The sequence below is a fragment of the Lemur catta genome, chromosome 3 (genome assembly GCF_020740605.2).
Source record: "Lemur catta isolate mLemCat1 chromosome 3, mLemCat1.pri, whole genome shotgun sequence".
Lineage (NCBI taxonomy): Eukaryota > Metazoa > Chordata > Mammalia > Primates > Lemuridae > Lemur > Lemur catta.
Genome location: NC_059130.1, coordinates 114949374 through 114975578, shown reverse-complemented (window position 1 = coordinate 114975578; position 26205 = coordinate 114949374). Strand labels below are relative to the sequence as shown.

At 55.9% G+C, this 26205-nt stretch overlaps 1 protein-coding gene across 9 annotated transcripts in view; it reads left to right on the top strand.

The window, feature by feature from the left end:
* Positions 1–26205, top strand: part of ARHGEF10L (Rho guanine nucleotide exchange factor 10 like) — a 138484-nt gene that overhangs the window by 32817 nt on the left and 79462 nt on the right. For 4 of the 9 annotated variants that reach the window (XM_045548582.1, XM_045548581.1, XM_045548579.1 and 1 more), the window contains exons 2-7: positions 931–1010; positions 6676–6861; positions 7654–7687; positions 20681–20772; positions 21966–22049; positions 25872–26041. In XM_045548582.1, the coding sequence (XP_045404538.1) occupies positions 974–1010; positions 6676–6861; positions 7654–7687; positions 20681–20772; positions 21966–22049; positions 25872–26041 (603 nt within the window). In that variant the 5' untranslated portion in view covers positions 931–973. Of the gene's footprint in view, positions 1–499; positions 1011–6675; positions 6862–7653; positions 7688–20680; positions 20773–21965; positions 22050–25319; positions 25374–25871; positions 26042–26205 lie in introns of those variants that run through there. The other 5 variants (XM_045548585.1, XM_045548584.1, XM_045548589.1 and 2 more) reach the window with 4 other exon arrangements.

The following is a 26205-nucleotide window of genomic DNA, read 5'->3' as shown; positions in this document are numbered from 1 at the left end:
GCCGTGTGTGGCAGGGGTAGATTAGTCTGGAGGGCTCGGTGCTTTCCCGCCAGCACTGATTCCCTCCTCTGGGGAGTCTAGAAGGACAGCCCCCGGCTCGGGATTAGAGGTGGCAGTACGCAGTGAGAACTCCTTCCCTCGCTGCGTGGCAGGGGACGTCAGGCAAGGCTGGCTCCAGGGCCAGGAAGCCTGTTGGAGGTGCTGCTCTCCCGCTTGTATTTGCCTCCGCTGGGAGATCATGGCGGTGCCGCCTCAGACAGGGAGAAACGCTGCCCAGCATGAGCATTTGGGTTCTGCCCTCATCTTGTGCCATTGGCCTCGGCAGCCCTTGACCTCCTTACACCCATGTGCCAAGGCCAGGTGACCCCTTGCCAGCTGGCCAATATGTAGGGCAGGACAAGGAGAGTCAAAGAGAGCGTGGCCTTCAGCGGGACCACAGGAGGAGACTGTGAGAGTGACCAGACCTGCGGGAGCCCGTGGTTCCTGGACAGCCGGGGGAGGCGCGTCCAGCCTCGTCCTCGGTGGTTCAGCTGTGATCTGGCTTCTGGAACGTGGGGGTCTGAGCGTGATCCTGGACTCTGGGGCTGAGGCTTAGCTGTAAGCCAGAGGGGACAAGGAGGAAAGCCCACTGGCCCCAGCAGGCTCCTGTGGGTCCGTTGGTACTGGCAAAAGGAAGGTCTACGGCTGCAGGGGTTTTCTGGGAAGATGGGGTTTTTGGCTGTGCAGCTTCCAGTTTTTCTACGGGTTAATGATTTATGATAGTTGGAGGCTGGGCCGTTTCTGGGGCTGCCCCACGCCCTGGGAGCTGCTGGGAAGGAGTGTAAGGGCTGCTAGGTTGGAGTGCACAGGCTGAGAGGCAGGGACTCATCTCTGTTGCTGAAACTTCAGCTCAAGATCTTTCTAATTAGGTTTCTTGCCTTCTTCCCACAGGCGTGCGGCTGGGACGGTGCTGGCCTGAGCTGGACCCTGTCTGATGGCTTCCTCCAACCCGCCTCCGCAGCCTGCCATAGGTACCGTACCCAGGGCTTCCTGCTCCTGCATGTCCTTCTCAGGGTGGCTGGGGGCTGGGGGCTGGGGGAGGGCCCTACCTTTGGAGCAGGCTGACCCCAGGTGAGGGGCCTCCCCCCCCCCCCACCGCTCGCAGTTTCTTGTCTACAAAGTGGAAGTAATTCCCTCCTCACAGAGGAGGCTCTGGGCGAGGGTCACTCCTTTGCCTGTCTGGCTAAGATCCCCTGGAGAGATGAGCAGTCGGGGTCTGGGGACTGACGTGCACTTGGGCCAAAGCTCGTGACTCAAGGGTAGGGAACTGAGGTTGAGTGGAAGGGACCAGGCCATGAATCTGATCCTTGAGCAGTGGTAGGGTTGCCAGATTTAGCCAAAAAAAAAAAAAAAAAGAAAAGAAAAAGAAAAATACATACTTATGCTAACAAAATTATTCATTATTTATCTGAAATTCAATGTATTTTGAATTCAGTTCCTGTGTTTGGGTTGGCACCTCTGGCAGTGAGGCCTCAGACGCAGCAGGTGGAATCCAGGCCCCGCCCCAGAAGCGCTGGGCCCAAGGCTGTTTCCCCACCGGCCCCTTTGGGGGGCCAGCGCTTTGTTACCAGCCTGATCCGTGTTTGAGTTTGAGCCCCAGCCCTGGCGTTTACACCGTGAGCTTAGTTAAGCAACGTGGTGTCTTTGTGAATCAGTTTCTTCATTAATAAACATGGGGAAAACGAGTACAGCCTCTCCCGACCTGTTGCAAACTTAAATATGTGTCAGCCACTGGCACGTGGTAATTAATCAATTGCTCAACGATGGAGCACGTATCATGCAGGGTGTTGGCAGGACAGACCGCTGTGCTCTGGTCCCCTGCTGGGTAGAGCCGACTGCTGAGTCTCCCCACCCTGAACCCCAGTGCTCTCCTCCGCTGGACGGGGGACAGCATGGCAGACCCTCCTTCTCCAAGGTGATGGGTGGCTTCCCAGGGTCCTCTGCCTCCTGCGTCTGCTTGGGCTGTTTCTCCCGAGGACTGGGTGTGTCCAGGAATGTCAGAGGCATAAGTGACCAGCTCCAGTCGTGCCATCTGTCCAGGTCATTAGGAAGGGCTCCATTCAGCTCTCAATTATCCTGGGCTGGGCCTCCTGATTTTCCCTCTGATAGGGAGCAGTGACTGATTGCCTGGAGGGAGGGCAGCCTGCTGGCAGGGGGCGGGCCTTGGGGACAAGCACACCTGTCTCCCGACTCACGAGTGGGACTGGGTCCCAGGATGGTGCCCTGGCCCTTGCTGCCGTGAGCACCCCACTCTCTTTCTCCTACCTGCCAAGAGGGCCAAACATGGGAAGTGGGAAAAAATGTTCTACAACTAAATCAATTCTGTTCTGTTCAGCAAATATTTGACAAACATTTATTATCCTAGCTCCATCTGATATTGCTGGCTCGTGTCATCTGGTCACACTGAGCTCTTTGCCATTTTCTGATTCTTCGAGAGCTCCCCATCATCTTCCCAAATAAAATTCAAATTCCTGAGAAGGGGAGTCCCGCAAGCACCTTGTCAGCTGTCTGTGACCCCTGCATCCTTACTCAGGTCTTCAGTCCCACTGGGTCGCTTGCTGTCTGTTCTCTGCTCCTGCTGCAGCCCCAGCCTGGAGTAATCCCACCACCCCAGCCCCACCTGGGCCTGTCGGGCCTTTTCTCGTCCTTCAAGGCTTGGTGCAAGGGCAGCCTCATGCCCAGAGTCTTTCCTGAAGCCCCAGCGAGCATGAGCCCCCTTTCTCTCAACACCCTCTATATCTCTGGGGTTTTAGGCTTTTCTCTTGCTGGATCTGCCTCCCTCCCTCTGCAGTGAGCTCCCAGATGCCCAAGGACCATATATTACTTTTCCTACAACCTCCTGGCCCAGGGGCTGCCAGGAGCTGTGCACTGGACATGTGGATGACCGTCAGTGGGATAACTGAAGCTGTGTGTACTAATACTCTTCAAGGGAGAAGGCACAGAGGTGACCTGAGTCTCTGGGCACAGCCTGAGTGGCCTGGGGCTGGGCCTGGCCTGTGAGTGGGGGAGGACTGCTCATCTCACCCCGGGGCAGGGGCTCGGTTATGGCAGGGCTGTGATCCTAATAGTAATAGTGATAATAATGGTGATAATGATGATGTATGATGGTGACAACAATAAGTAGAATCATCATCATAAGAACAGCTGGCATTTAATGAGCATACACCTGGTACCAGGTGCTTCGTGTGTGGTAATTCACTCCAGCCTCCCAGCAGCCCTGGGAGGTGGTCACTATTATTGCCTCATTTTGCAGATCAGGAAACTGAAACTTGGGGACAAATAACTGGACACTCATACAGCCAGCACCTGGGTGAGCTGGCGTATGAGCTGAACCCAGGTGGTCTGACTCTAAAACCTTTGTCAGTACAGTGACACCATCCTTGTGTAAAGGGAACCCCCACCCTCACCCTGCCCAGCAGATTCAATTGGGCAAGGACCGAGGGAACCGAGGACCGAGAGGTTAGGCAAGCTCTGTATGTCATGATGGGCCTGTATCTGGTACCCCCAAAATAGTGGGCAGGGACTTCGTGGTCACTTATTCCAGTATTTTTTAAACGTTTAAAGCCACAACCCATAGACATGGCAATAGGAGTGTGTGTGTATATGTGTGTGTGTTCAACAAAGGCGTATAATATGCCTACTGTGTGCTGGGCACTGCACTGGATGCTAGAGAAGACAAAAGTGAACAAAACGGACAAAAATGCCTGTTCTTATGAAGGTTATATTCTAGTAGAGGAGACAGTAAAAAAAATAACATACAGCATCACATGCTGATAAAGGCCACAGAGAGACATAAAGTAGGCAAGGCAAACGGAGTCTCAGGGTGTCTTCATGGCAGCTTCACTGAAAGATGACATAAAGACCTGCAGGAGGTGAAGTGGGAGAAGATACCTGGGGGAAGAATGTTCTAGGCCCTGGGACTGCAAGTGCAAGGATCCTGGGGCGGGAGCATGTCTAGCACATTCATGGTACAGGAAGGAGAACAGCCCAGCATGGCTGGAATGGAAGGAGCAAGGGGGGAGTAGAAGATTCTACACATGCGTGCACGTGTGAGTGCACACACATGCACACACACATCTATATACCTGGAACAGAAGTGTCAAATGCGATATTAAAATTATATCAGATTATAGTACAAATACTTTTAAGTATCTGAAATAATTTAATACCAAGTATATTTTATTTGGTATCGTAATACCAAAAGTAATACCCAGTGTGATTTTGTTAATATTATAACAACATTATTAAATATCTGAAACAAGCAATTCAAAACACAAAACAAAATGCTGATTGGGAATCCCCTAATTGAATTTTTGAGCCACAAATCCAGCTTCCCACCCAACCCCTGTGTTTCCTTTGTTAATTTGTCATCATAGGGCAGAATGTCCGAGGGCTCAGCCACTTGCAGGAGGGGCAGGGCTCAGTGGAGAGCGTAGCGCATGGGCGGAGCTGGGTTCAAATCCACCCTGCCCCATTAGCTGCACAACTGTGGGTGCATCGCTTTGCCTCTGGCTCTCCGAGTCGCGGTTACGTAATATGGAGGTGGGTGTGAGGCTTACACAGGACGCCATGTGGGCCCATAGAGCACTTGTTTCTCCACACCTGGGGAAGGAGTCTGTGCCAGAGGAGTCCACCCCTGCTGGCATCGGCCCCTGGGATCCCCAAAGCCCCAGCAGGAGGGGCTGGGTCCCTCCCCAGTGGCCTCCGTTTGGCCATCACCTCTCAGAGGAAGTCGGGGACTCCCCGCCCTGGGCAGGGAGGGCATGCTTGGGGCTCCTGCTGCAGTTGATCAGCTGAAGAAAGGGTTTCTTACATTTGTACCTAAAATATTCTGCTCAGGGAACTTCCGTGTCGCTGTGGGGGAGGGATTGGATTTCTCTGGTTGGAGAGACTGTTGGGATCAGATGTCTGTCTGTCCATCTGCTGGCCCATCCATCTCTCTCTCTGTTCTGTCCAGTTCCTCACTGTTCACTCATCGATCCATCTTAATCTTTATGGAGCACCTGCTGGGTGGGGTCCGCAGACCCATGGACTAGGCAATCCTGTCTGTCCCCAAGGATCCGAGGCCGGCAGGCGGACAGTAATTACACCTGTTATTGTCATAACCCTTAGGTACACAGGCACTGTGCCCAGGGCTGCACCTGCCCCAGTGGTTCTCAGCTAGTAGCGATTTTGCTCTCCAGGGAGACATATGGCAATGTCTGGAGACATTTTTGGTCATCATAGCTGGAGGGGGCCACCAGCCTGTAGTGGGTAGAAGCCAGGGGTGCTGCTGAGCATGCTACATTGCATAGGACAGCTACCCCCGAAACAGAGAATTACCCAGCCCGAGTGTCAGCAGTGCCAAGGCTGAGAAACCCTAACCTGCGTCTCCGCTGATGTTCATGTCAGCCTTGTGGGGAAAGTGCTGTTTTTATTCTTCAGTTTACAGAGGAGAATAACAAGGTTCAGAGAAGTGGGGTGACTTGCTCAGAACCACACAGTGAGCGGGGGTCTCAGACATGGCCGTCTGAGTCCAGATGTGTGGCACGTGGCACGAGAGGACTGCTCAGAGTGGCTCAAAGAGGGGTGGTCAGCTTGGCAGATGGTTAAAACCAGACCAGACTTCCCTTTGGCTTTGCAGCGGGTTTGTACAAGGTAGGAGACAGGCTTAGTGAACCCCTACGGTTCTGTCCAGGCCCAGATCCTAGGAAAGACGTCTTCTAGGAAGAGCACCGGGGCATCTCTGCTTGGAGGATTGGCTGGAAAGGTGAGGGCTTGTTATGCTCTTCAGGGTAGAGGATTCATTCCTTCACTAGATTAACAAAAGCTGCTGAGCTCCCAGCCCGGGACGGTCAGGTGGGAAGTCTGCTCTTAGGGATCCTAGCCTGGGAGGGGAGCGCAGACGAGTACAGAATACATCATTCACGCTTCCTACAGGACTGGACGAAGGGAACAGTCAGCAGGCAAGCATGGAGAAGGGAGGCAGGGCCCGCTGTATCAGGGTGCTCTGGGTCTCTGTGCTTGAGCTGCGCTTTCACAGACGAGGAGGAGGAAAAGAGGTCACAGCCGCAAAGGGGGTCTCCCAGGCGGGGAGAAGCAAGGAATGAGGCCCTACCCGCAGACCTCCATGCTGGGAGTTCGGGCCCCTGCCCCGGCCAGTCTGTGCCCTCGTACCCTCAGCTGGCTGCCTTCAAGCCCCAGACATTCCCAAGCAGCTGTGTTTTGTGCCTCCGTGCATACGAATGAATACAGCGTGCAGGACGTGTCAGTCTGTCCGCTCGTTGGCACACACACAAAGTGCACAACACTACGCACACACACAGAAACACACGTGAAGGCTTGTGCACACATGCAGATGCATTCAAAAAGCCCCCTTGTTCACAAAGCCAGGCAATAGGAAGAGGAAAGGCTTACATTCAAGTACAGGTGTGCACATGTTCCCGCCCTCTCTCCACTGCCACCATCTGCTTACAGACCTGACCCAACCTTAGGGGCACAGTAGGGCCACCTGGCCTGAGCTTGATCCTGTCTCTGGGAACTCTCCTTCCCTTGCTCAGACCCTCAGTTCCAGCCCATGCCCACCGACCCCAGCCATCTCTCCCTTGACCAAACCTGCGAGACCCTGCGGCCTGGCTAGCTCCTCCTCTCTTGCAGGAGATCAGCTGGTTCCCGGAGTCCCAGGCCCCTCCCCTGAGCCGGAGGACGACCCTGGAGAAGCCTTTGAGTTTGATGACAGTGATGATGAAGAGGACACCAGCACAGGCCTGGCTGTTCCCAGCCTGCCTCCCGAGAGGGACGCAGACTCTCCCCTGATCCACTTTGACTCCGCTCCTGTCACTGGTAAGGTATTTCTGGAACCTTTGGTCCCGGGGCTTACAGGGAGTGTAGAGAACTGGCGGAAGCTCCAGGCTCCCAGGGATGTCTGGTGGCCTCTCTGCTGTCCCCAGAAAGCAGGAAGGGAAAAACCACTGGGAAGAAGCTGCATTCCATTGTTTCCCTTGGGAATTCGAAATTCCTAGCATTCCTGCAACATCTGGCGCACTTTGGCACATTGTAAATGGAAGTGGTTGGCCGAGGTTTTGCTTTGGAGACAGTTGCTGCCCAGAGCTTGTGTCTCTGAAGCCCTCCCGGGGCAGCTTCTCTTGGAGAATCCACACCAGCCAGAATAGCAGCCTCCCTGAGGTGCCCTCTGCCGCCAGGGGGGTGGCGGGGGATGGCGAGCGGTGGGGGAGCTGGCAGCCCTTAGCGGTGGAGGGCCCTGATAAGGCTGCTATTAAATGGCAGCTTCTGGGCTCTTAGATTCTGGGCGAGAATCTGGGGACCGGACTAGCTGGAACTTCCTGTAGGCTTGGGGAGAAGGGCTTCCGGAGGAGGACAGGCCCTGAGCAGCCAGGGAGGCTGGTTCCAGCTGGGGTTGGGATGTGAGCCACAGGGTGGAGGTGGGGGTGGTGCCGCAGGACAGGTAGGGGAGCTCAGTGGCTGAGCTGGGCTGGGAGAGGAGGCAGGACCCAGCAGGCACCCAGGCTGGCCGGGCCCTGTCTGTGGCTCCCCGCGGGAGGCTGGGAAAGGGGCGGGGATGTGCGTGGGGCCGCCTCCGGCCTGACAGGCTTTCCCTCTGCTCTTGTCCCACAGACCCAGACCCAGCAGCCGAGCCGCCTGGCACAGAGTAAGTGAACCTCACTCCTTTGCTCTGGTGGTTGGAAACAGGGAAAGACCAGGCAGGGGCTGGGGACAGGGTGGAGCTGAGGCCAGGAGGGCTCTGACAGGTCTTTGGCAAAGGAGGAAGGCATGTCATTGAGAGCCTTCGTCCAGGGGAAGAGGTCAGTCCCTAAAACTCATGTTCCTTCTTCCCTTCTTTTGCCCACAAGCCTGTGAAATAGCAGAAAACAGCCTGGCTCCAAACCCTGCCTCTGTCCCTTGCTAGCTGTGTGGCCTTGGAGGAGTCACAGAAACTCTCCGAGTGTCATTCTGTTCATACACTCCGTTGGCTGTCGAGGACTAAACAGCTGTCTGGCGTTCAGCACTGTGCCGGCCCGTTGTAATTGTTTTTGCTGTTGCCACTTGTTTTGCTATTCCCATTGGTATTCCCTGCCTGTGGCACTTGTTGGCCTAATGGTTAAAAGCCTAGATGCTGGGGTGACTGCCTGTGTCTTGACGCTGGCCCCCACACTGGCCATGGCTCCTTACATAGGTCAAAGTTCTCCTGGGCTTGGGTTTTCTCATCTGTAAAATGGGCTATTGGGTAAGATGCCTAGCCTCATAGTTGGTATGTAATCAAGACAGTTACTTTTAAATCACAGTTCCTCTGTGGTCTTGGCAAGCCAGGTCTGGGTTGGATGGCACATTTGGGGAGCTGGGGATGGTGGAAGCTGAGGCCACTCAGGACGTGGGTGCTTACAGCCTCCCTGCCTAAGCAGTGGGGCGTCAAGGCCAGGGGCATCTGGGGCTCTGAGTGTAAATCCTGGCTACCATGGTGGGAGGAGGGGTGTTTGAGCCCCTTTTGTCTTCCTGGGGTGAGCCAAGTGAGGGGGGCTAATTCTCAGGCAGGTGTCACCCAGCGGGAGGTCTCAGAGATGCGGGTTGCAGGCCTAGGGCCCCTGGAGGGGAAGGAGTCCCTGTATGTGCCCATTTGCTGTCCAGAGTGGGTGGACCCTGGGAGGGTTTCTGTCGGGCTTGCTACTGTGTAATTAAGGTCAGAATTAGGGGCCAGCCTCTCCTCCCTGATTAGGGACCGAAATGAATCAGCAGCCACTGGTCCTGCACCTGGGCTGGGGAGGTCTGTGAGGGCTGCAGTCTCCCACGGGGTGAGATCCTCCAGGCTGGGCCAGGAATGAAGCTGCAGAGAAGCTCAGTCTGGTGGGGGATGTAAAAATGTCACAGTGGGGCAGGGAAAGATGCCCAGGGGACAGTGAAAGAGGGGGGCTGGGCTGGGGTGGGGTGGGGCCGTCAGGGAAGACTTCCAGACCGGGTCTTTGCTGAGCAAGTGAGTATAAATTCACCATTGGGGATAGTGGGGGGTGGGAGGAAGGTCTGCAGGGAGGAAGCCCCTGAGCAGAGGTGCAGGGCTGGGGAGCAACGTGGGCAGCAAGCGAGTGTACCCCTCCCTGGGGTCTAGTGCTCTCACTTCTCCCAAGCTACCTTCCTGCAGACCCCAGTTGCCCTGAACTCAAGTCAGGGGTCAGGAGTGCTGCAGCGGGGCCCTTCCCTGCCTGCCATCTCTCTGTGCCCTGTGGCCCAGCAGTCCTGCTGCGTCCTGGAGACTTGGCTCCTGCTCTGGGCCCTGGTGACTCTGCAGCCAGGTCACGTGTCAGGCGGGCTCCGGGCACCAAGCGGAGGCCAAGTGACCTAGTGGCTCCCAGAGCTGGTGCTGCACGGGGTTGTTTTTCATCATCCTGGTGGTTAGGATAGGTTAGCACTGGCCAGGCATTTCCGGGCAGGGAGAGGGGCTTGGTCTCTGCCTTTAACCCCCTGCCTGCCACTCCGCAGCGCCACAACCTGTCCTAGGCTCACCCTGGAGTTACCCCAGCTGCCGTGAACACCGTCTCCTGGAGGCACAGGGGGCGTGAGCTCGGAGGTTCTGATCCCCACTCGGCCGCTTGCTGGCTACCTGACTTTGGGCTACCTGTGGACCTCCCCGAGCCCCGGTTTCCTCATCTGTTAGATGGAAATAATAATGTCCACTGCAGAGGACTGTGAGGAACAAGTGGGAATGGCCAGGAGGCTCCTGGCTCTCCTAAGTGTGTGTCGTGTGTATCTCTGCTCCCGCCTCTTGCCCAGCGTGGGCGCTTCCACTGGACAGGGCCAGGGTGGAGTCTGTGTGCCCGGCACCGTGCGCTCCAGGGCTGCGCTGGGTTGCTGGGGGCTGGCGTCTCACCAGCAGCAGTAGCAATAAGCATCACTTTTGAATGCCCTAAACTGGGCATTAGGGCTTTTACTGTCATTTTCTGGACAACATTCATGGGACACGTGCTCTCTGCAGAGCACTGGTTAGGGGAGGAGTCCCAGGAGGCTCCAGTCCAGCCTCTCAGTCTTACCCAGGGGGAGGCCGTGGGGCGGGACTTGCCCAAGCTCAGGGAGTGAGAGGGCAGCAGCCTCCTGACTCCTCGTCCAGTGCTCTCCACGCTGCCCCCAGCTCTGTCACCTCCATTTCAGGTCCGCATTTACTTACATTCCAGCTGCTCCCTGGGTGGTGCTTTTCCACTCTGGAGTCTGGGAGAAGAATCCATCCAGACTACTTTCCTCCTCCTCATTATCAAAGAGAAAGGAAAAAAATCTTAATTTTCTTTTTTTTAAAATTTGTCCAAAGGTGGTCACTAAGCAAACACTTTTGAAGAAACAAATCTCAAAGTGGAGAACATTTTGCCTCTTCCCACTGCTTTTCCTCCTCGACCCCTGCTGGGAGGTTTGGAAATGGCCTTGGGCTTTGGCTGGCTGTCTACCTGGCCTAGGGCTCCTGATACCATAGATGCAATAACTGCCCAGGTCCCAGGGCTTTTGTCGCAAAGTGACCTCACTCCATAGCCGGGGAGGAAAGGAGGCAGGGCCGGTCCTAGGCCCCCCTTTACAGCTGCTGGGGGTGCCGGGAGTGAGGGCTGAGTTGGGGCTTCCAGGGCCTGAGCCGCACGGTGCCAGCTCCAGGTCTTGGCTCTGCTACTCACTAGCTGTGTCGCCCAGCAAGTTGCTTCCTGTCCGAGCCTCACTTTCTTAATCAGTAAAATGGGGATGATGAATCGACTCTCTTGCAGGGCCGTGTGTGGAGTGAATAAGCTAGCATAGATAGGCACAGTGCTGCATGTGCTAGCTGCTCAAATGTATTCGCAGCTGTTGTTCTGGAGCCGGGTGGCTCTGTGCCCCTGGGAGTCAGACAGACCTGGCTTTAACCCGTTTCTCACCGACAAGCTGTGCGCCACGGGCTGGCCCCCCACCTCTCTGAGTCTGTGTCCCCTGTCTCCACAGTGAGGAGAATCACACCTGCGGGGCAGGTGGTCACGAGGATGACTGGGGCTGATCTGCAGGCCAGTGACCTGGGCAGCAGCGGCACTGAGGAAGGAGCGGGGTGTGGGGTCGGCTCTAGCTTTGAGGCCTGTGGACCTTCCTGTCCCTTCGCCTGCTTTGCTGTGTTGCCGAGAGGGGGCGGCCAGGCTGCTGTGGGGTACACGGAGCTGCTGGTGTTGCCAGGTGTGTGCTTTGGCCAAGGCCCAGGGGGTGATTTTAGAGTTGGGCCACCCTGCTCAACAGTCCCCAGGGGTGAGGATGGCTGGAAGCTAGTCCGCCCCACTGCTGGTAAAAAGCAAGCACCGAAGTGCTCAGCTAACTGGTGGCACGTTCTCTTTTCCCAGTGGGACATACCTGTTAGCAGATAATAATAATAGTAACAATATAATAATGATCATGTGTGCTGCATACCAGGCACTGAGCTAAATGCCCAGTCCCACTTACTCCTCCCATCTCTGGGAAGTAGACACTGTTATTACCTGTTTTACAGATGGGGAAATTGAGGCTTAGGGGAGTGAGGTGCTGGGCCCATGGTTACATGCGGATAGTACAAGTTCATTCAGAACCAGGGCCCTGCTGACCCGGAGGCCAGGTTCCCGCCACTGTCGCTAGCCTGCCTGCAGGAACTCAGGCTTTGGTTCCCGTGGGAGGGCGTGGCTGCCTCCATGTGAATGCTTGTGTGTGTGTGTTGGGGTAAGAATTCTTACTGCCTGCTCAGGGGTGGTCTCTGAGCTCTCGGGACAGAGGTTTCTAAGCGGTGGGTGGAATGTTCCATAGACCCCACCTGGGGAGCCTCACTCTGCACTGCCTGGTGTGTGATTCTGGGTGAGGCCCCTTCCCTTGAAATGGGAGCAAATTAAAGCAGCCCCCCCTTCTCTCCCCCTACGGAGGTCTTGTGAGCGTGGGGGGTGTGGAGGTGCGTCTCCCACCTGCGGTCACCTCCATGGGGACAGGGACACTTTCTGTTTTTACAGGGGAAGATACTGTGTCTGCTACTGTACTCTCATGGCTTAGCAGCGCGGGCACAGGGTGCTGGTGGACTTTGGAGCCCAAGCGCTCATGTCCACCCTGAGCTCTCCCGGGAGAGTTGTGGTTGGAGGAGCAGCCCCGGGCACCCAGCAGTGGCCAGGAAATGCACGTGCCGAGGGTCGCTGGCTCCCTGTGTTTTTCCTGGACTCAGGCCTGCACCTCTCACCTCTGAGTGCAACAGCCCTATGGACTCTGGCCCCCGCCGCAGTTGTTTGTTTTTCCTGCCCAGTTTTGCCTCCGTCCACACAGGGTTCCTGTGGCCTCAGCATTTCCTACTGGGTCAGGGTTTCGGCGACTGACCCCAGCTGTGGGGGCTCTCACAGGCTCCCTGGAGGTACCTGTCTTGCCCCTTCCTGGGCTTTTCTGGACAAGATGGATTGTGCTGTCCATTGGCCGATGTCTCCCACCTGGGCTGGAGCTGGAGGAGGGAATGGGGCAGCCGGATTCCTGGAAAGGACAGGGAGACCTGTCCTCCCTGGATGTATGAGGAGCTGAGGATTCGGCCAAGAGGAGACCAGGCTCAGAGAAACAGCATTGGAACAGAATAGAAACCGGGCGCTGGTGGCCTGTGGCTTCTGAGGCTTCTGGGTGTGGGGGTTACGGGGGTGCCTAGAAAGAGCAGATCAACAAGGCCAGAGTGTCCCCCAGTCCCCAGAGGAAATTCTCAAGGTTTTCCAGATTGCCGCAGACCTAGCGGGAGTTGTTTGGAATCCTGGGCTTGTCCTTCCACCCGCTGTTCCCAAATCCAGAGCATTTGAGCCTCCCGCGTCCTGTCCCACAAGGTCGGTGTGGAACCTGAGGCCTGGCTGCCATCGGCTCTGCCCCGTGAAGGCCCCCATGGGAAGGTTATGAAGACCAGGCCCTTCCTTTCACCAAAGACCTCTCTGGCCCCTTGCCAAGTCCCTAACTTGAAAAAGCTGTGTTTTTTGTCTTCTCTTTCCTTCTTTTCCACCTCTGAGGGTGGAAGCAGTTCTCAGTTCCCACATCAGAGCCATGACCTTTGGACCCCAGGCCCTTTGAGGGTACATGCGATGTACCTGTTCATTGTACTGAACACACCTTTGAGGAATCTAGTGACAGCTATGCCTGGATCCCTGCAGGGACAGGACTCTGCCTCGTCCGTCTTTCATCCCTCGTGCCTGCCACAAAGAAGGCACATCAGGACTAGCAGCTGGCACGAGCACGGACTTTACAGTTTGCGTGGCCCTTTCCGCACACACCTCATTGTGATTCTCACAACTGTGGGAGGCAGAGTAATGGCCCTTCCACCCCCAAAGACTTCCACATCCTCAACCTTGAATGTGCTGCCTTGCATGGCAAAGGGACTTTGCAGGTACAGTTAACTTGAGGATCTTGAGACGGGAGATTATTCTGGATTATTGGTGGGCCCAATGGAATCACAAGGGTCCTTGCACAAGTGGGGCAGGAGGGTCAGAGGAGAGGTGGGGAGATGCTACCCTGCTGGCTTTGGAGATGGAGGAAGGGACCGTGACCAAGGAATGCAGGTGGCTTCTCTAGGCTGGAAAAGGCAAAGGAATGGCTTCTTCCCTGGAGCCTCCGCAAGGAGCGTGGCCCTGCCCACACCTTGCTTTTAGCCTAGCGAAACCCATTTTGGACTTTTGAGCTCTATGACTGTAAGAAAATAGATTTGTGTTTGAAGTCACTAAGTCTGTGGTAACGTGCTACAGCAGCAACAGGAGACTAATGCAACAGCCCTGCAAAGAGGAAATTCTTGTGGGTCCCATTTTGCAGACCCAGAGGGGAGGGTCACTGGTCTAGGGGGCTGGGCGCAAAGCCCGAGGCAGGGGCTCTGTCTGTTCTTCCTCTGTGGCCCTCTCTGTGCGTCCAGGACAGTGCTCGGGGTAGCCCTTGGCCCGTACTCTGCCACCTGGCCGGGATTCCCCTGCCCTTCCCCTCCGTCCTCCCGTCCCTCTGTCCTTCCATCCAGCACCTTCACTGAGCGCCTGTGATGAGGGGCTGACGTGCTGCACCAGGCCGTGTTGTTTTTATGTGCCTGGGTGGACCCTGTTCTGAGGGCTCTGCCTCCCCTTTCTCATTAATCCTCGAGACACTCTAACGGGCCAGGCGCTGTTGTAATCCCCATTGTGCAGATGCGGAAGCAGGCACAGAGAGGACACGACACCAGCCCGAGGTCACGGAGTGAGATGGGCAGAGGGTTAAACACCGTTGGCTTCCACACCCGTGTTCTAACCCCTCTGGCTCTGCCCTGTCCCGCACAGGTCAGGTTTGCAGCCCACCTGCCCTCACGTTAGCCACGTGACCCAGCACCTGTTCGTTGGTTATCTGCCTGACCCTCTCTGGGAAGTGGGATGATGAGACCCACTTGATGGTGCTGCTGGAGGATGAAGTGAGATGTGGAGGATCAGGGGCTTGGCCAGTGAGCTGCTCGTTGTCACTGTCCCCAAAAGGGTGCACATCTGTCTAGGGAAGACTTGGGGCACAAGGGACCCTACACTGGCCAGTCCATTGCTTAGCATTGGCTGAGAGGTCCGTCCGTCCTTCCTTCCTTCCTTCCTTCCTTCCTTCCTTCCTTCCTTCCTTCCTTCCTTCCTTCCTTCATTCCTTCTTCCCTCCCTCCCTTTCTATAAAAAAAATCATATATGTTTATTGTAGAAAAATTAGAAAGTACAGAAAATAGTAGACCAAAAGCACCTTCAGTTCTACTGCCGTGTGTTTCTGCCTAGCTTCTTCCCTCGGCACATATATGAGTATATGTAATTTTTTATATAGAACTCTGGTTTTACTGCACATGCTGTTTCATGGATTTTTTTGCCTAATGACATATTATGAGCATCTCCCCATGGGAACTTGCAACTACAACACCCCACATGACTCTCTGTACGTTATTGCTGGGGGTGCAGAGCCTGTCCACGTCCGACTGCCGAGCCCAGGGCCCTCCGAGATGTTGGGAGGGAGGTGCACGTGCCACGGGGTGGGAGGCCAGAGGCCGGGGTGTGGGTCAGCCCCGGTGCTGTGGGACCAGCTGCGTAGAGATGGCTCCCAGGGGCCTGACGCTCGCTCCCCATTGAGCACTGGGTTTCAGGTGCATGTGAGGCCCTCCCAGACTTCCCCTGGGTGGCTCCCACTGCTCTCCTCATTCAGTAAAGGGATCTGGGGTCACACGTGGGGTGGCACAGGACAGACAGATGGGGTCCTGGAACCCCTCTGTGTGGGAGGGATGGCCAGCAGCAGCATAGAGAGGCAGACACGTGCAGGGTGGAGGCACCACTGTGCCGACCATCGAGCGACCCTGCGCCTGCAAGAGAGGTGGAGGAAAGGAGCACACACGAGGACTTACCTCGGGCCAGACCCTGTGTTTCCAGTTTTACGTGCCTTTTTTCAAAAAAAATTTAAAGTTATTTTATTTTAGTTATTGATTTTTTTGAGACAGGGTCTTGCTCTGTCACCCAGGCTGGAGGGCAGTGGCATCTTCCTAGCTCACTGCATCCTCAAACTCCTGGGCTCAGGTGATCCTCCTGCCTCAGCCTCCTGAGTAGCTGGGGCTGCAGGTGCACGCCGACTATTTTCTTTGTTTTATTTTTTGTAGAGATGGGGTTCTTGTTATGTTGCCCAGGCTGTATATGCCTTTTTAAAATTTATTCCTTAGCAAAATCCTAAGAGGGAGGTATTATTGCTGCATTTCGCAGATATGGAAACTGAGGCATGGAGAAGTGCTAAGTGCTTTGCCTGCATTATCTCATTTAATCCTCACAACAGGAAGTAGAATTGATTATTTGCCCCATTCCATATGAAGTGACTCATCCTAGTGCCTACGGCTGAGTGGCAGAGCCAAGGTCTTATCCTAGGTCTGTTGGCTCTGCAGTGTGTGCTGATTCACTGCCAAGCCTGTGAGCCCGGGTCTCCACCCTAGCTGCACATTGGAGCCAGTGGGGAGCTTTTATTTTTATCTACCTATTTTTTGAGATGGAGTCTCATTCTGTCACCCAGGCTGGAGTGCAGTGGTGCAGTCACAGCTCACTGCAGCCTCAAACTCCTGGCTCAAGCCATCCTCCTGCCTCAGCCTCCCATGTAGCTGGGACTACAGGTGCATACCACCATGCCTGGCCAATTTTTTTTTTTTTAAGTAGATCCAGCAGGGTCTTGCTGTGTTGCGCAGACTGGCCTTGAACTCCTGTCCTCAAATGATCCTCCTGCCTCAGCCTCCCAAAGTACTGGGATCACAGGTGTGAGCCACCATGCCCTGCCAGTGGGGAACTTTTAAAAGCACATGTGCCTGGGCCCCTCCCCAGACCAATGGTCACAGTCATGGGGGCAGGGTCCCCGGCACCCAGATCTTTTAGGAGCTCCCTGGGTGACTCCAATGGGCAGCTGGCTTTGAATATTCAGACCAGATAGTCTTTAAGGTCTTTTTGGCTTTAACATGCTTTTATCAACCAGAGAGCAGCCAGGGTAGAAAAGAAATCTAGCAATAGGTTTAATGTGGGCTTAATATTTTTGCCTTTCCTTTGCATCTCATGGTGTTGGGGGCAGTTTTGGAGGTAGGTGGGGACACTCCGAGTGGGGCCATCCTGGACGAGCTCTGCTGTCCCGGCCCTCCCTGTACTGCAGGCTGGGGTTTTCGTCCAGGCCTTCTAAGGCAAACGTCATTCTGGTCCCTTCCGCTTCCCAAAGATGGAGTTCTTTCCTCTTTCATATTTTTCATGCCTCATCCCAAAAAAGGCCCCAAAATGCCTGTTTGTGTGGCCAGCAATCCCCAGACTGTTCTGGTTTTGGGGGTCTTCCCACCGAACGCCCACACTGTGCACCCTCTGGGAAGGGACCCTGTGTGGTAGGGTGGAGTGCTGGTGCGTGCGGGTTTGAGAAACATTTCTCCAAAGTTTAGGATAGAAGGAAGAAACTTATTTTACTTTCCCAAGTGGGAAAGGACCAACATGGTGAAATGGAGGAAGAGGAAAAGTGTCGGCAGAGAGAAGCAGGTATTCAGGGTTTTTATTTAGGAATTGTAAAAAGGGGGTGAAGATAATTTATGGCTGTGGCTGAATTATTAATAACAGGGTACCATGAAGGCTGCCTCCCTCCTCTCTCTCTTCTCGGCAGGCAGGTAACAGCAGAAGCGGCTGTCATGTCAGAGATCTTGTCTGCGATCTAGCCATTATGGTATGATTTGGGGCAGGCTCTGAAGCCCGAAGTTTGTCCCCTGCTGTCTGTCGGGGAGCTTCTCGGGAACTCCTTCAGGCCATAGAGACAGATTCTAAAGGGCAGTGGCTGGGGAATGAATGTAAAGAGAAAGATTTATGTTTCTTTGTCTTTTTCCAGCTCTTTTCAGATGTTTGTGAAAACAGAGTCCCTGCAGGGTGCCTGTCAGTAGGGAGAGAAGGAGCAGAGAGCAGGGAGAGAGCTCATGACCCATCTTTAGCTGTTATTAGGAAATTGCGGGATTAGATATTTTCCTGTTACTTCAGCAAGGCCGCCCCTTTCACCGTGGAGGTTCACTGAGAACGGGGCCTGTACCAGTAGCTGCGGAGGGCTGGGCTGCCGTTCTCTGGAGTGGGTGGGCTTCGGTCATCATTGTGTGTAGGTGTGGGGGTCCTGCTGGCACAGGGCCCATGCCCCTCCTGCCTGGCTGCTCTCTGGGGAGAGAGGAGGTGGGGCAGAGGCGCTTGGAGCTCCGTGGACCGGAGACCATGGCCAATGAACTTTGTTGTGCGTCTGCCCCTTCTTACTCGAACTCTTCCTCTTCTAGTTCTCTGCATGGATTTGGCCTCACCTTGGCAGCCTGGTGTAATTCTAGTCGCTGGCCTTGCTCTCAAGTTCGGGCTGAGAGGCACTGGGAGTGCAGGAAGCGCAAATAAGGGTGAGATAATTGGCCTCTTGTTGGTTTTTATGGCTCTTTTGTTATCTGGAGCCTTTGAGGAGGCCCCAGAAGGAGTGTTTGGTGGCAGGAAGCAGTAGACTTCCAGCCAGGCAGCGCCCTGTGTGACTTCCAGACAGCAGCTGGGAGAGGCTGCCCCTGGGTGGTTGCAGGGTGGAGCAGTGGCCTTGGTGGCAGTAGGAAGAGGCAAGGGGGGAGGAGACACCCCCAGCCTCATTTCTGGCCATGCTCTCTTTGCATATTTGCCTCGAGCTGGACCTTTGCTTGTGTTCTGCTCTCCCCACCAACCTTCGCTTTATTCCTCTTCCCTTGCCCGGCTCCCTAGGGAACCCCTGTTCCAGTCTGGGGGCCACAGAGCTGGCATTGAGAGGCTTTGCAGGCAGATCAACTCTGTTCACATTGCTGCTGTGGCACTTGCTGGCCAGGCGACTTGGGCAGTGGGGGTAACACGGAGGTGATTGCTCCGTGCTGTGGACCCCCACTCCCCAGCCAGGACACAGGACCCACACCTCAGCTGGCTGCTCACTGTGCTTCGTTAATGTGCCCCAGGAGGAGACCCACACTTCAGCCACCCCGGCTACTGGTCTGCTCGGCACATTTCAGATCCTTTCTAAAGCTGCCTGAGCTCAGCCCAGGGTGCCCAGCCCCGCCCGGATGTCACCTTGAGCGTTTACACAGGGCCTTCTCAGTGTTGGGTTGGGGAACCTGCAGCAGTAAGGTGAAATGTGGCCTTCTGGGTCCTTAAGTTCAGCCCTTTGACTGAATCCAAATTTTGCAGAATAAATCCTTTTATTAAAAGAGGTGCAGCAGAGAAAGATGAAGCTTCTCTTACCTCCTTTGGTGCTTAAAAAAGGAGAATCTTGAAATCAGAAGGCCGCAGGTTCCTCACTCCTGCCTGGCGTTGTCCTAGTCTGTTTGGGCTACTACAGCAAAATGCCATAGACCGGGTTGCTTATACACAATAGAAACTTATTCCTTACAGTTCTCAAGGCTGGGAAGTCCAAGATCAAGGTGGCAGCAGATTCAGTGTCTGGTGAGGGTCTGATTCCTGGTTCCTAGGTGGCACCTTCTTGCTGTGTTCTCACATGGTGGCAGGGGCAAGGGAGTTCTCGGGAGCCTCTTTGATTTGTAAGGGCACTAATCCCCTGCATGGAGGCTCTGCTGTCGTGACTTGATCACCTCCCCAGAGGCCCCACCTCCTAATTCTGTCATTTTGAGGGTGAGGATTTCAAAACATGGACTTTGGGGGGAACACAGGCATTCAGACCCTAGTAGACAGAGACTTGAACTTGTGCCTCTGACTGTGTGCTGAGGGGTGCTGCTCTCCTTCCTTTTTAAAAAATGTTGGCTAAACAGGCAAGAGTTTAGGAGACTTTATGACACAGCAAGTCTGCGATGTAGGTGAATATTTAATGGCAAATACTTCCAAGTGGTCTGGTTGAAAGAACACAAGCTCTGCAGATAGACTTAGCTTTAGATTCCAGCTCCCACCAGTTAGCCGAGTGACTTTGGTTAAGCAATTGAGTCTTTGTGAGCCTCAGTTTCCCTGCCTGTAGAATGAGGATAACGACGCCCACCTCCTGCGTGTTCCTGTGAAATTAAATGTGCAAATACATGTAAAGCAAGGCAAGCAGCGCGTAGCAGGTGCTGCAGGGTGCTTTGTGATGATCACCAATGGCCGTGGTTGTGTATCAGAGGCCGGTAGCCTGTCAAGCCAGTCTCTCTTAAGCTCAGGTCGGTTCCAGCTGGAACCATTTGGCTCTGTCTGAGCCTTTCTGAGTGCCTGAGTCAGCTCTTTCTGGATGTTTCTGTGCTGAGGAGGTGGCGGCTCAGGGAAGCAGCTGTTAGCGCTGTGGCTCAGGCGGCTCCTTGCAGCCTAGCACCCCCCTCCTGGTCCAGAGCAGCCCTGTCTCCTCTGGCCTGTGCTTCCTGTCGTGGAAAGCGCCACCCCAGGACTGAAATACGCTGCCTCCCTCACCCCAGGGCGACACTGCCGGCTTCTGGCAGTGACGTGTGAGCCGAGACTTGCTCCTTCAGTAGTGCAGGTGGCTTACACTGCACTGCCCGGGACAGTGGCCACTAGCTACGTGGGGCTGTTTAAAATTCCAGTGCTTAAAACAAAAAAAAAATACAATTAAGTTCCATGGTCTCACTAGCCACATTTCAAGTGCTCAGTAGCACATGTGGCTGGAGGCTGCCGTGCTGGACAGGCAAAGGGCATTTGTGCCGTCACTGCTCTCCTTATGGCCAGGCAAGCTGGCTTCATGGCCTGGCCCTGCCGCTCCCTGGGCAGCGTGGTCTCGGGCGGGTTTCTCTGCTCTGTGGTTTGCATATCTGTTCTTTGGAAGGGAGTCACTGGGTCCAGCCCGTCTTCAAGGGTGTGGGGGACTAAGCTCTACCTCCCACGATAATCTTTTGAAGCGTTGCAGGTCCTTGTGTTTTGCAAGAAGCAGGGATCCCTGACCTTCATGGGCACATGGGACGATGGCGAGATGGAGATCCGTGGAGTCTGCCCTGGCGGACAGACAGGCCTCTCTTGCGGAGTGCTTGGTACTCACCACTGTGAATGCGTTTGATCTTTACGCTCTTGTAAAGAAGCTGGCTGGGTCTCATAGTGTGTTCTGAAGATGAGGACGCTGAGAGAGAAGTCCTTATCCAAGGCCAAACCCCCACAGGCCTCCTCACTGTCGTGGGCCCCGATGACCTGGTCAGGGGCTGCCAGAGGCTTCAAGGGGCTGCCGTCCCCTTCCCTGCAGCTCACCAGCGCGTCTTGGCCCGCAGGGTGCCGGCTGTCGTGAGCAATGGGGACACGGTGGACGCAGCCTGCTCCGGGGTGCGGCGCTCCAGCTGGAAGCAGAAGAGCACCCGTCGCAGTAAGTCTCCCCCTGCCCCCGCCGACTGCCCGCCCAGGTAGCACCAGAATGGTACCAGGATACAGTCTCCCCTTGACCCACCACGGCCCCCGAGAGCTGAGGTCCAGCAGTAGATGACCCATTCCACCTGCTCCTCAAATACTTACAAAGCCCCAGCGGCAGGCCAGGGAGGCCGGTGGTAGGAGTGCCCTGGTGACCCAGGAGAGGTCCTTCTGTGAGCAGGACCAGACACGTAGGCAGGCAGTTGCCACGCAGCGTGCAGGTGCCTTGATGAGCCCTGTGGACAGAGAGGGAGGGAGCGGGGTCACCAGGCAGGGGGCCAGCTCACGTGAGGGCCAGAGGGTGAGGGGATGCCTGGCACCTCGGGAAGCAGCAGTGCTCCGTCTGGTGGGGGCACCTTATGGGTTCAACAGCTCCTGAGGTGTTGGGGGTTACGCTTAGGTTTCTGAAGGCAATAGGGAGCCACAGAAGGCGAGGGATGCGGCCACATTTGCCTTTCAGTCCCTTGCCTCTGGGGTGGGTGGAGCCAGTGGGGAGACTGGGGGGTCTTCCAGGAGCGGGAGGCTGAGGGCCTGAACTAGGGAACTGGTGAGCGGTGGGCAGGCCTGCGGGCCCTTTTGGAGGCACAGTCAGTGTGGGAGGAGGAAGAGGGGTCCCTGTGAGGCTCTGGCAGGACTCTAGGGCCCCAGGACTCAGGGAACATCACAGTTAGGACAGAGGTCCCATGACTTCTTCCCGGAAGGCCCGTGGAATAAGGACAGGCTCCCCTCTGGGACAGGGGCCGGTTTCTGAATCCTGGCTTGGCTCTGTTGGGGAGGGGCTCGTCCTGGGGGCCTGGGTGACTGAGGATGCTTGGGGGCCAGGGCACAGGTGCTGGGCTGCGTCATGCCGCCTGCGGGGCAGTGAGCAGCTGCCCCATCAGCCAGATGGGTGGGCCTTGCCTGTGGGTGGGGGGAGGCAGGTGGGGGTCTGTGTGGTCACTGGGAGGGCGCTTTGGGGAGCCTGGGGGGCGGGGAGAGGCAGGGAAGCCGGCATCCCCTGAGAGCAGCTGGCGGGGCTCCGGCTGGGCCGGGCTGGCAGAGAGGTCAGGGTGCCATGTGCCGCCTGCTGGTGCAGTCCTGGTGTCAGTCTGCTGCGCCTTAGCCGGCGCCACAACCCGCGTTGGTGCCCTCTCTCCTCCCCTTCCCTCCCAGTCGACCGGTTCACTTTCCCGGCCCTGGAAGAAGATGTGATTTATGACGACGTCCCCTGCGAGAGCCCGGATGCCCATCAGCCCGGTATAGTCTCTGCCATGCTCCTTGCTTTTCTTCTCTGGGGACAGGGGAGGACGGGCGGGGCCCAGGGAGGCTCTTCTCCTTCCCTTTCTTTCCATCCCCACCCAGCGCGGGGCCCCTCCTTCTTGCCTGTAAAAACCACTGCAGTCATCTAGAGCGGCTGGAGCTGGCGGGGGCGGGGCCAGGCCAGGCTGGGCAGGGCCACGCTCTGGCTGTGGGTTCTGGGCAGGTCATTTCCCCTCTCTGAGCCTTGATTGCTCCCTTGGGAAATGGGGCCATAGTCCAGGCTTCCCAGGGCTGTTGGGGAAGATGACGGATTGTTAAACCCAAAGGGTCTAGCAGATAATGCTGCAGAAAGCCCTGCACCTGCCATCTGTCGAGGGCCGAGGTGGGACAGGCAGGCGAGAGATTGTGGCAGTGGGGAAATGGGGTGGGGGTGGGGTAGGTCCTGTCTGCACACCTGATGGGAGAGAGGAGGAATACTGGCTAACAATGAACAGGGAGAACCATCTTGCTTGGACCCATTAGGCCAGCCTGCTCTTCATACTTTGCATCATGTAATCTGCTTCAAAACTGTGATTTGGGGGATTATGTCCCATTGTACAGACAGGGGAACTGTACAGGCAGGGCTGGGATTTGAATGTGGGTCATTCTGACTCCCAAGTCCAGTGCTCTGTCCCCTGCCCCAGGAGGATTTGAGTGGCATTTTATGACACATAAAGCACATTGGATTCTACTGTCCAGTCACCCCGTGAAGTTAGCAGGGCAGGGCTTGTGGCTTCAGTTGCTCAGAGAGGTTAAGCCACCAGCCCAGATCACATAGCCAGGATTTGAACAGATGATTCTGCTTTTTCTTGTCTTTGTCTATTTTTTTTTTTTTTTGAGAGACAGGGTCTTGCTCTGTTGCCCAGGCTGCAGTGCAGTGGTGTCAGCATGGCTCACTGCACCTCAAACTCCTGACCTGAAGTGATCCTCCTGCCTCAGCCTCCTGGGTAGCTGGGACTACAGGTGTACACCACCACACTGGGCTAATTTTTCTATCTTTTGTAGAGACAGGGTCTTGCTATGTTGCCCAGGCTGGTCTCGAACTCCTGGCCTCAAGTGATCCTCCTGCCTCAGCCTCCCAAGTAGCTGGGACTACAGGTGCCCATCACCATGCCCAGCTAATTAAAAAAATTTTTTTGTAGAGATGGCATCTTACTATGTTGCCCAGGCTGGCCTCAAACTCCTGGCCTCAAGCAATCCTCCTGCCTTGGCCTCTCAAGCTGCTGGGATTACAGGCATGAGCCACCGCACCTGCTTTGTTTTACTCTGCCTATTTTCAGAGGCTCTCCATCTAATGGGGGAAACAGCCCCTGCTTTTGAGAAGCTCCTAGTCTAAGCAGCTGTAACCACCCTTGGGCAGCACGCAGTCCGATGGGAGAGTCACACAGACAACATGATGAGGCCTAAGGGCCCCAGAGCCACGCTCCTGACTGTTGTCCCAGGAATAGGGACAGATGGGCCAATGATATGCTCGTCCTTTAGCATGCCTGAGATGTGCTTAGAGTGCATTTTCTTGCTGGTAGCTCATTTGAATCCAGGGAGGTGGGGAAATGGAATACTGCATTGGGAGGTAGTGGGGTTTTACAGTAACGTCCCGGGGCTGGCAGGAGGTCTGAGTGGCTGAGGGGCCTCAGTGTTGTTTAACCCCTTTGGACTATTTTCCCACCTGAATCAAATCAAGCGACACCCCCTCCCACCCCCCTCACCGCAGGGGCTGGGAGGATATGGCACGTCCTTGCCATCCTACCTTGAGGTGGTTAAGAGCGGGTGGCCTGGGAGTTCCAGCTCTGAGCCTGCAAATTGAAGACCACGATCCCCACCCCGGGATCCCCACCCACAGGGCTGTAGAGGGTGGAGTGAAACACAGCCATAAGGAGCTCAGCGCGGGGCCTGGCTCTGGGTGGGCGCTCCACACACGGGGCCACTGCAGGCTTTGCTGTTAGAGTTTCACCTGCCAAGTGTCCCAGTGCTGGCCAGCCCGGAACTGACGTGGGCTCAGCGAGGGCTCAGAGAGGAGGTTGTCAGCCAAGGGCAGGCTGTGTGTGCCAGGGGACACACACAGCCCTGGGTTCAAATCCCAGCTCTGCCACTGATTTGGGCACAGGGCTCTGTGCCTTTGGGCCTTGGCTGCTTCGTATAAAACAAAAATATCCTGAGCTCACAGGCCTTTGGGAAAGTTCAGACAGAGAACGGCTTGATTTCTCTGGGTCTCAGTTGGCTCATCTGTAAAACTGAGCTCTGCCTTTCTGGTCACTAGGCTTGGGGCCTCCATGGCAGTAAGAGGACGAGCAGCAAAGGTCACAGCTGCTACACTCTCTGGAGGCGTTAGTCACTATTGTCTTTTGCTTAAAAATAACCCGTGTTCTCTCCTGGTCCTGGGACCCGAGTCTCCGCTCAGCCTTAGCACATCTGTTTTGTTTCTTGGCTCAGGATCTCCTCGCCTTTCGCCAGTGCCCCCCACTAGTCTTCCTGGGGTGGAGCTGGGGGCTCTGGGTCAGTGGGATGACACCTGTGCCCACCCAGAGCGACCACGAGTGAGGCCTCACTGCTTCTGGTCCAGTGTGTGCCATGTGCCCGGCTCTTTCCTAAGGGCATCTTGGCCATGTTTCATTTACTTGCCCATCAGCTTGTTATCATCTGCATTTTGCAGAGCGGTCTCTGACAACCAAGGCTCCCAGGTCTGTGGCACAGTTGTTTCTGAGCAGATGATTTTTTTTTGGAGACTGGGTCTCGCTACCTTGCCCAGGCTGGAGTGGGTATTCACAGGTGTGATCATAGCGCACCCCTACAGCCTCGAACTCCTGGCCTCAAGCCCTCCTCCCACCTCAGCCTCCCAAGCGCCTGGGATTGCAAGTGGGAACCACCACACCTGGCTGAGCAGACCTTTTAAACCCTTCCCAATGCTGTATTTCTTCTCTGTTGACAAAAGCATTTTCATCTTCATGCACTTTCTGGGGTCTGACCCCACTTTTGTGAGGTCTCTGGCTCTTGTGCAGGTGACAGATGAAGCAACGAAACCCAGAGGGCAAAGGGCCTTCCCCAAGATCACCCAGTGACGGGACTGGGGCTGGGACCCCTGTGCTCCAGCCTCGAGACAGAGGTTTTCCTGCTTCAGCCTTAAAGTAACATCTCACACCCCACTGGGAAGGGCCCCAAGAGTGCCCTGGCCCTGGGGACCCGTCCCTGTAGAGGAGGAGACTCTCAGCTCTTTGTCCCCACATTTTCAGGCCAAGGCATTTCCTGTGGGGTTTGGAGAAGGACCACTCCCGGACGCTGGGCCAGGTGCGCCCCCTACCGGACTGTCCTGGACCCACATGGGGACTCAGATCTAGGGTGAGGGGTCCGTAGGCAGGGAGTGACATTTATGAAGCCCTGCCCTGGGCCGGCTCCGTGCCAGCTCTTTCCTGTGCTGACGCTTTTAAGGTCCCAACAGTCTCTGCTTCACCCCCGAGGACGCTGTGGGCCAGAGCCAGGACTTGACCCTGGGTCTTCTCTTCTCCAGCAAAAAATGCCCAGAACGAGCACTCAGATCACAGCAAAGCAAGGCTGATGGCAAGAGGAAATTAGTGAGCCCCTGTGTGTCTGACACGCTTCTCGTGCTCTCCCTGGTTTCTCCTGCTGCCTATGAGGTGGGTGGTGTATTGTCACCGCCTCCGTTTCATGGTGCAGGAAGTGCAGCTGGAGCTCCAGGCCCCCCATGTCCTCCCCACCCCTTACCGAGCTTGAAGTCTGGGGGCTTGGTCTCAGGGCCTGGGCTCACCGGCTGTCCCTCGGCCGCAGGGGCGGAGAGGAACCTGCTGTACGAGGATGTGCACCGGGACGGGGCTCCGCGGGAGGCGGAGGACCTAGGCTGGAGCTCCAGCGAGTTTGAGAGCTACAGCGAGGGCTCCGGGGAGGACACCAAGCCAGAGGTCGAGCCCACCAAGCACCGAGTGTCCTTCCAGCCCAAGGTGAGGGGACAGGGGTGCCTCTTAGGGCACCGAGACCCCTTCGGGGAGGGGGCGAGTGGGTGGTGAGGGCCGGGCCTGAGACTGACATCTGGAAGTGTGTGGCGAGAGCGGGGCAGGCAGCCCAGGCCATCCCGAAGCAGGAGGTGACGCCCAGGGCCTGCTGT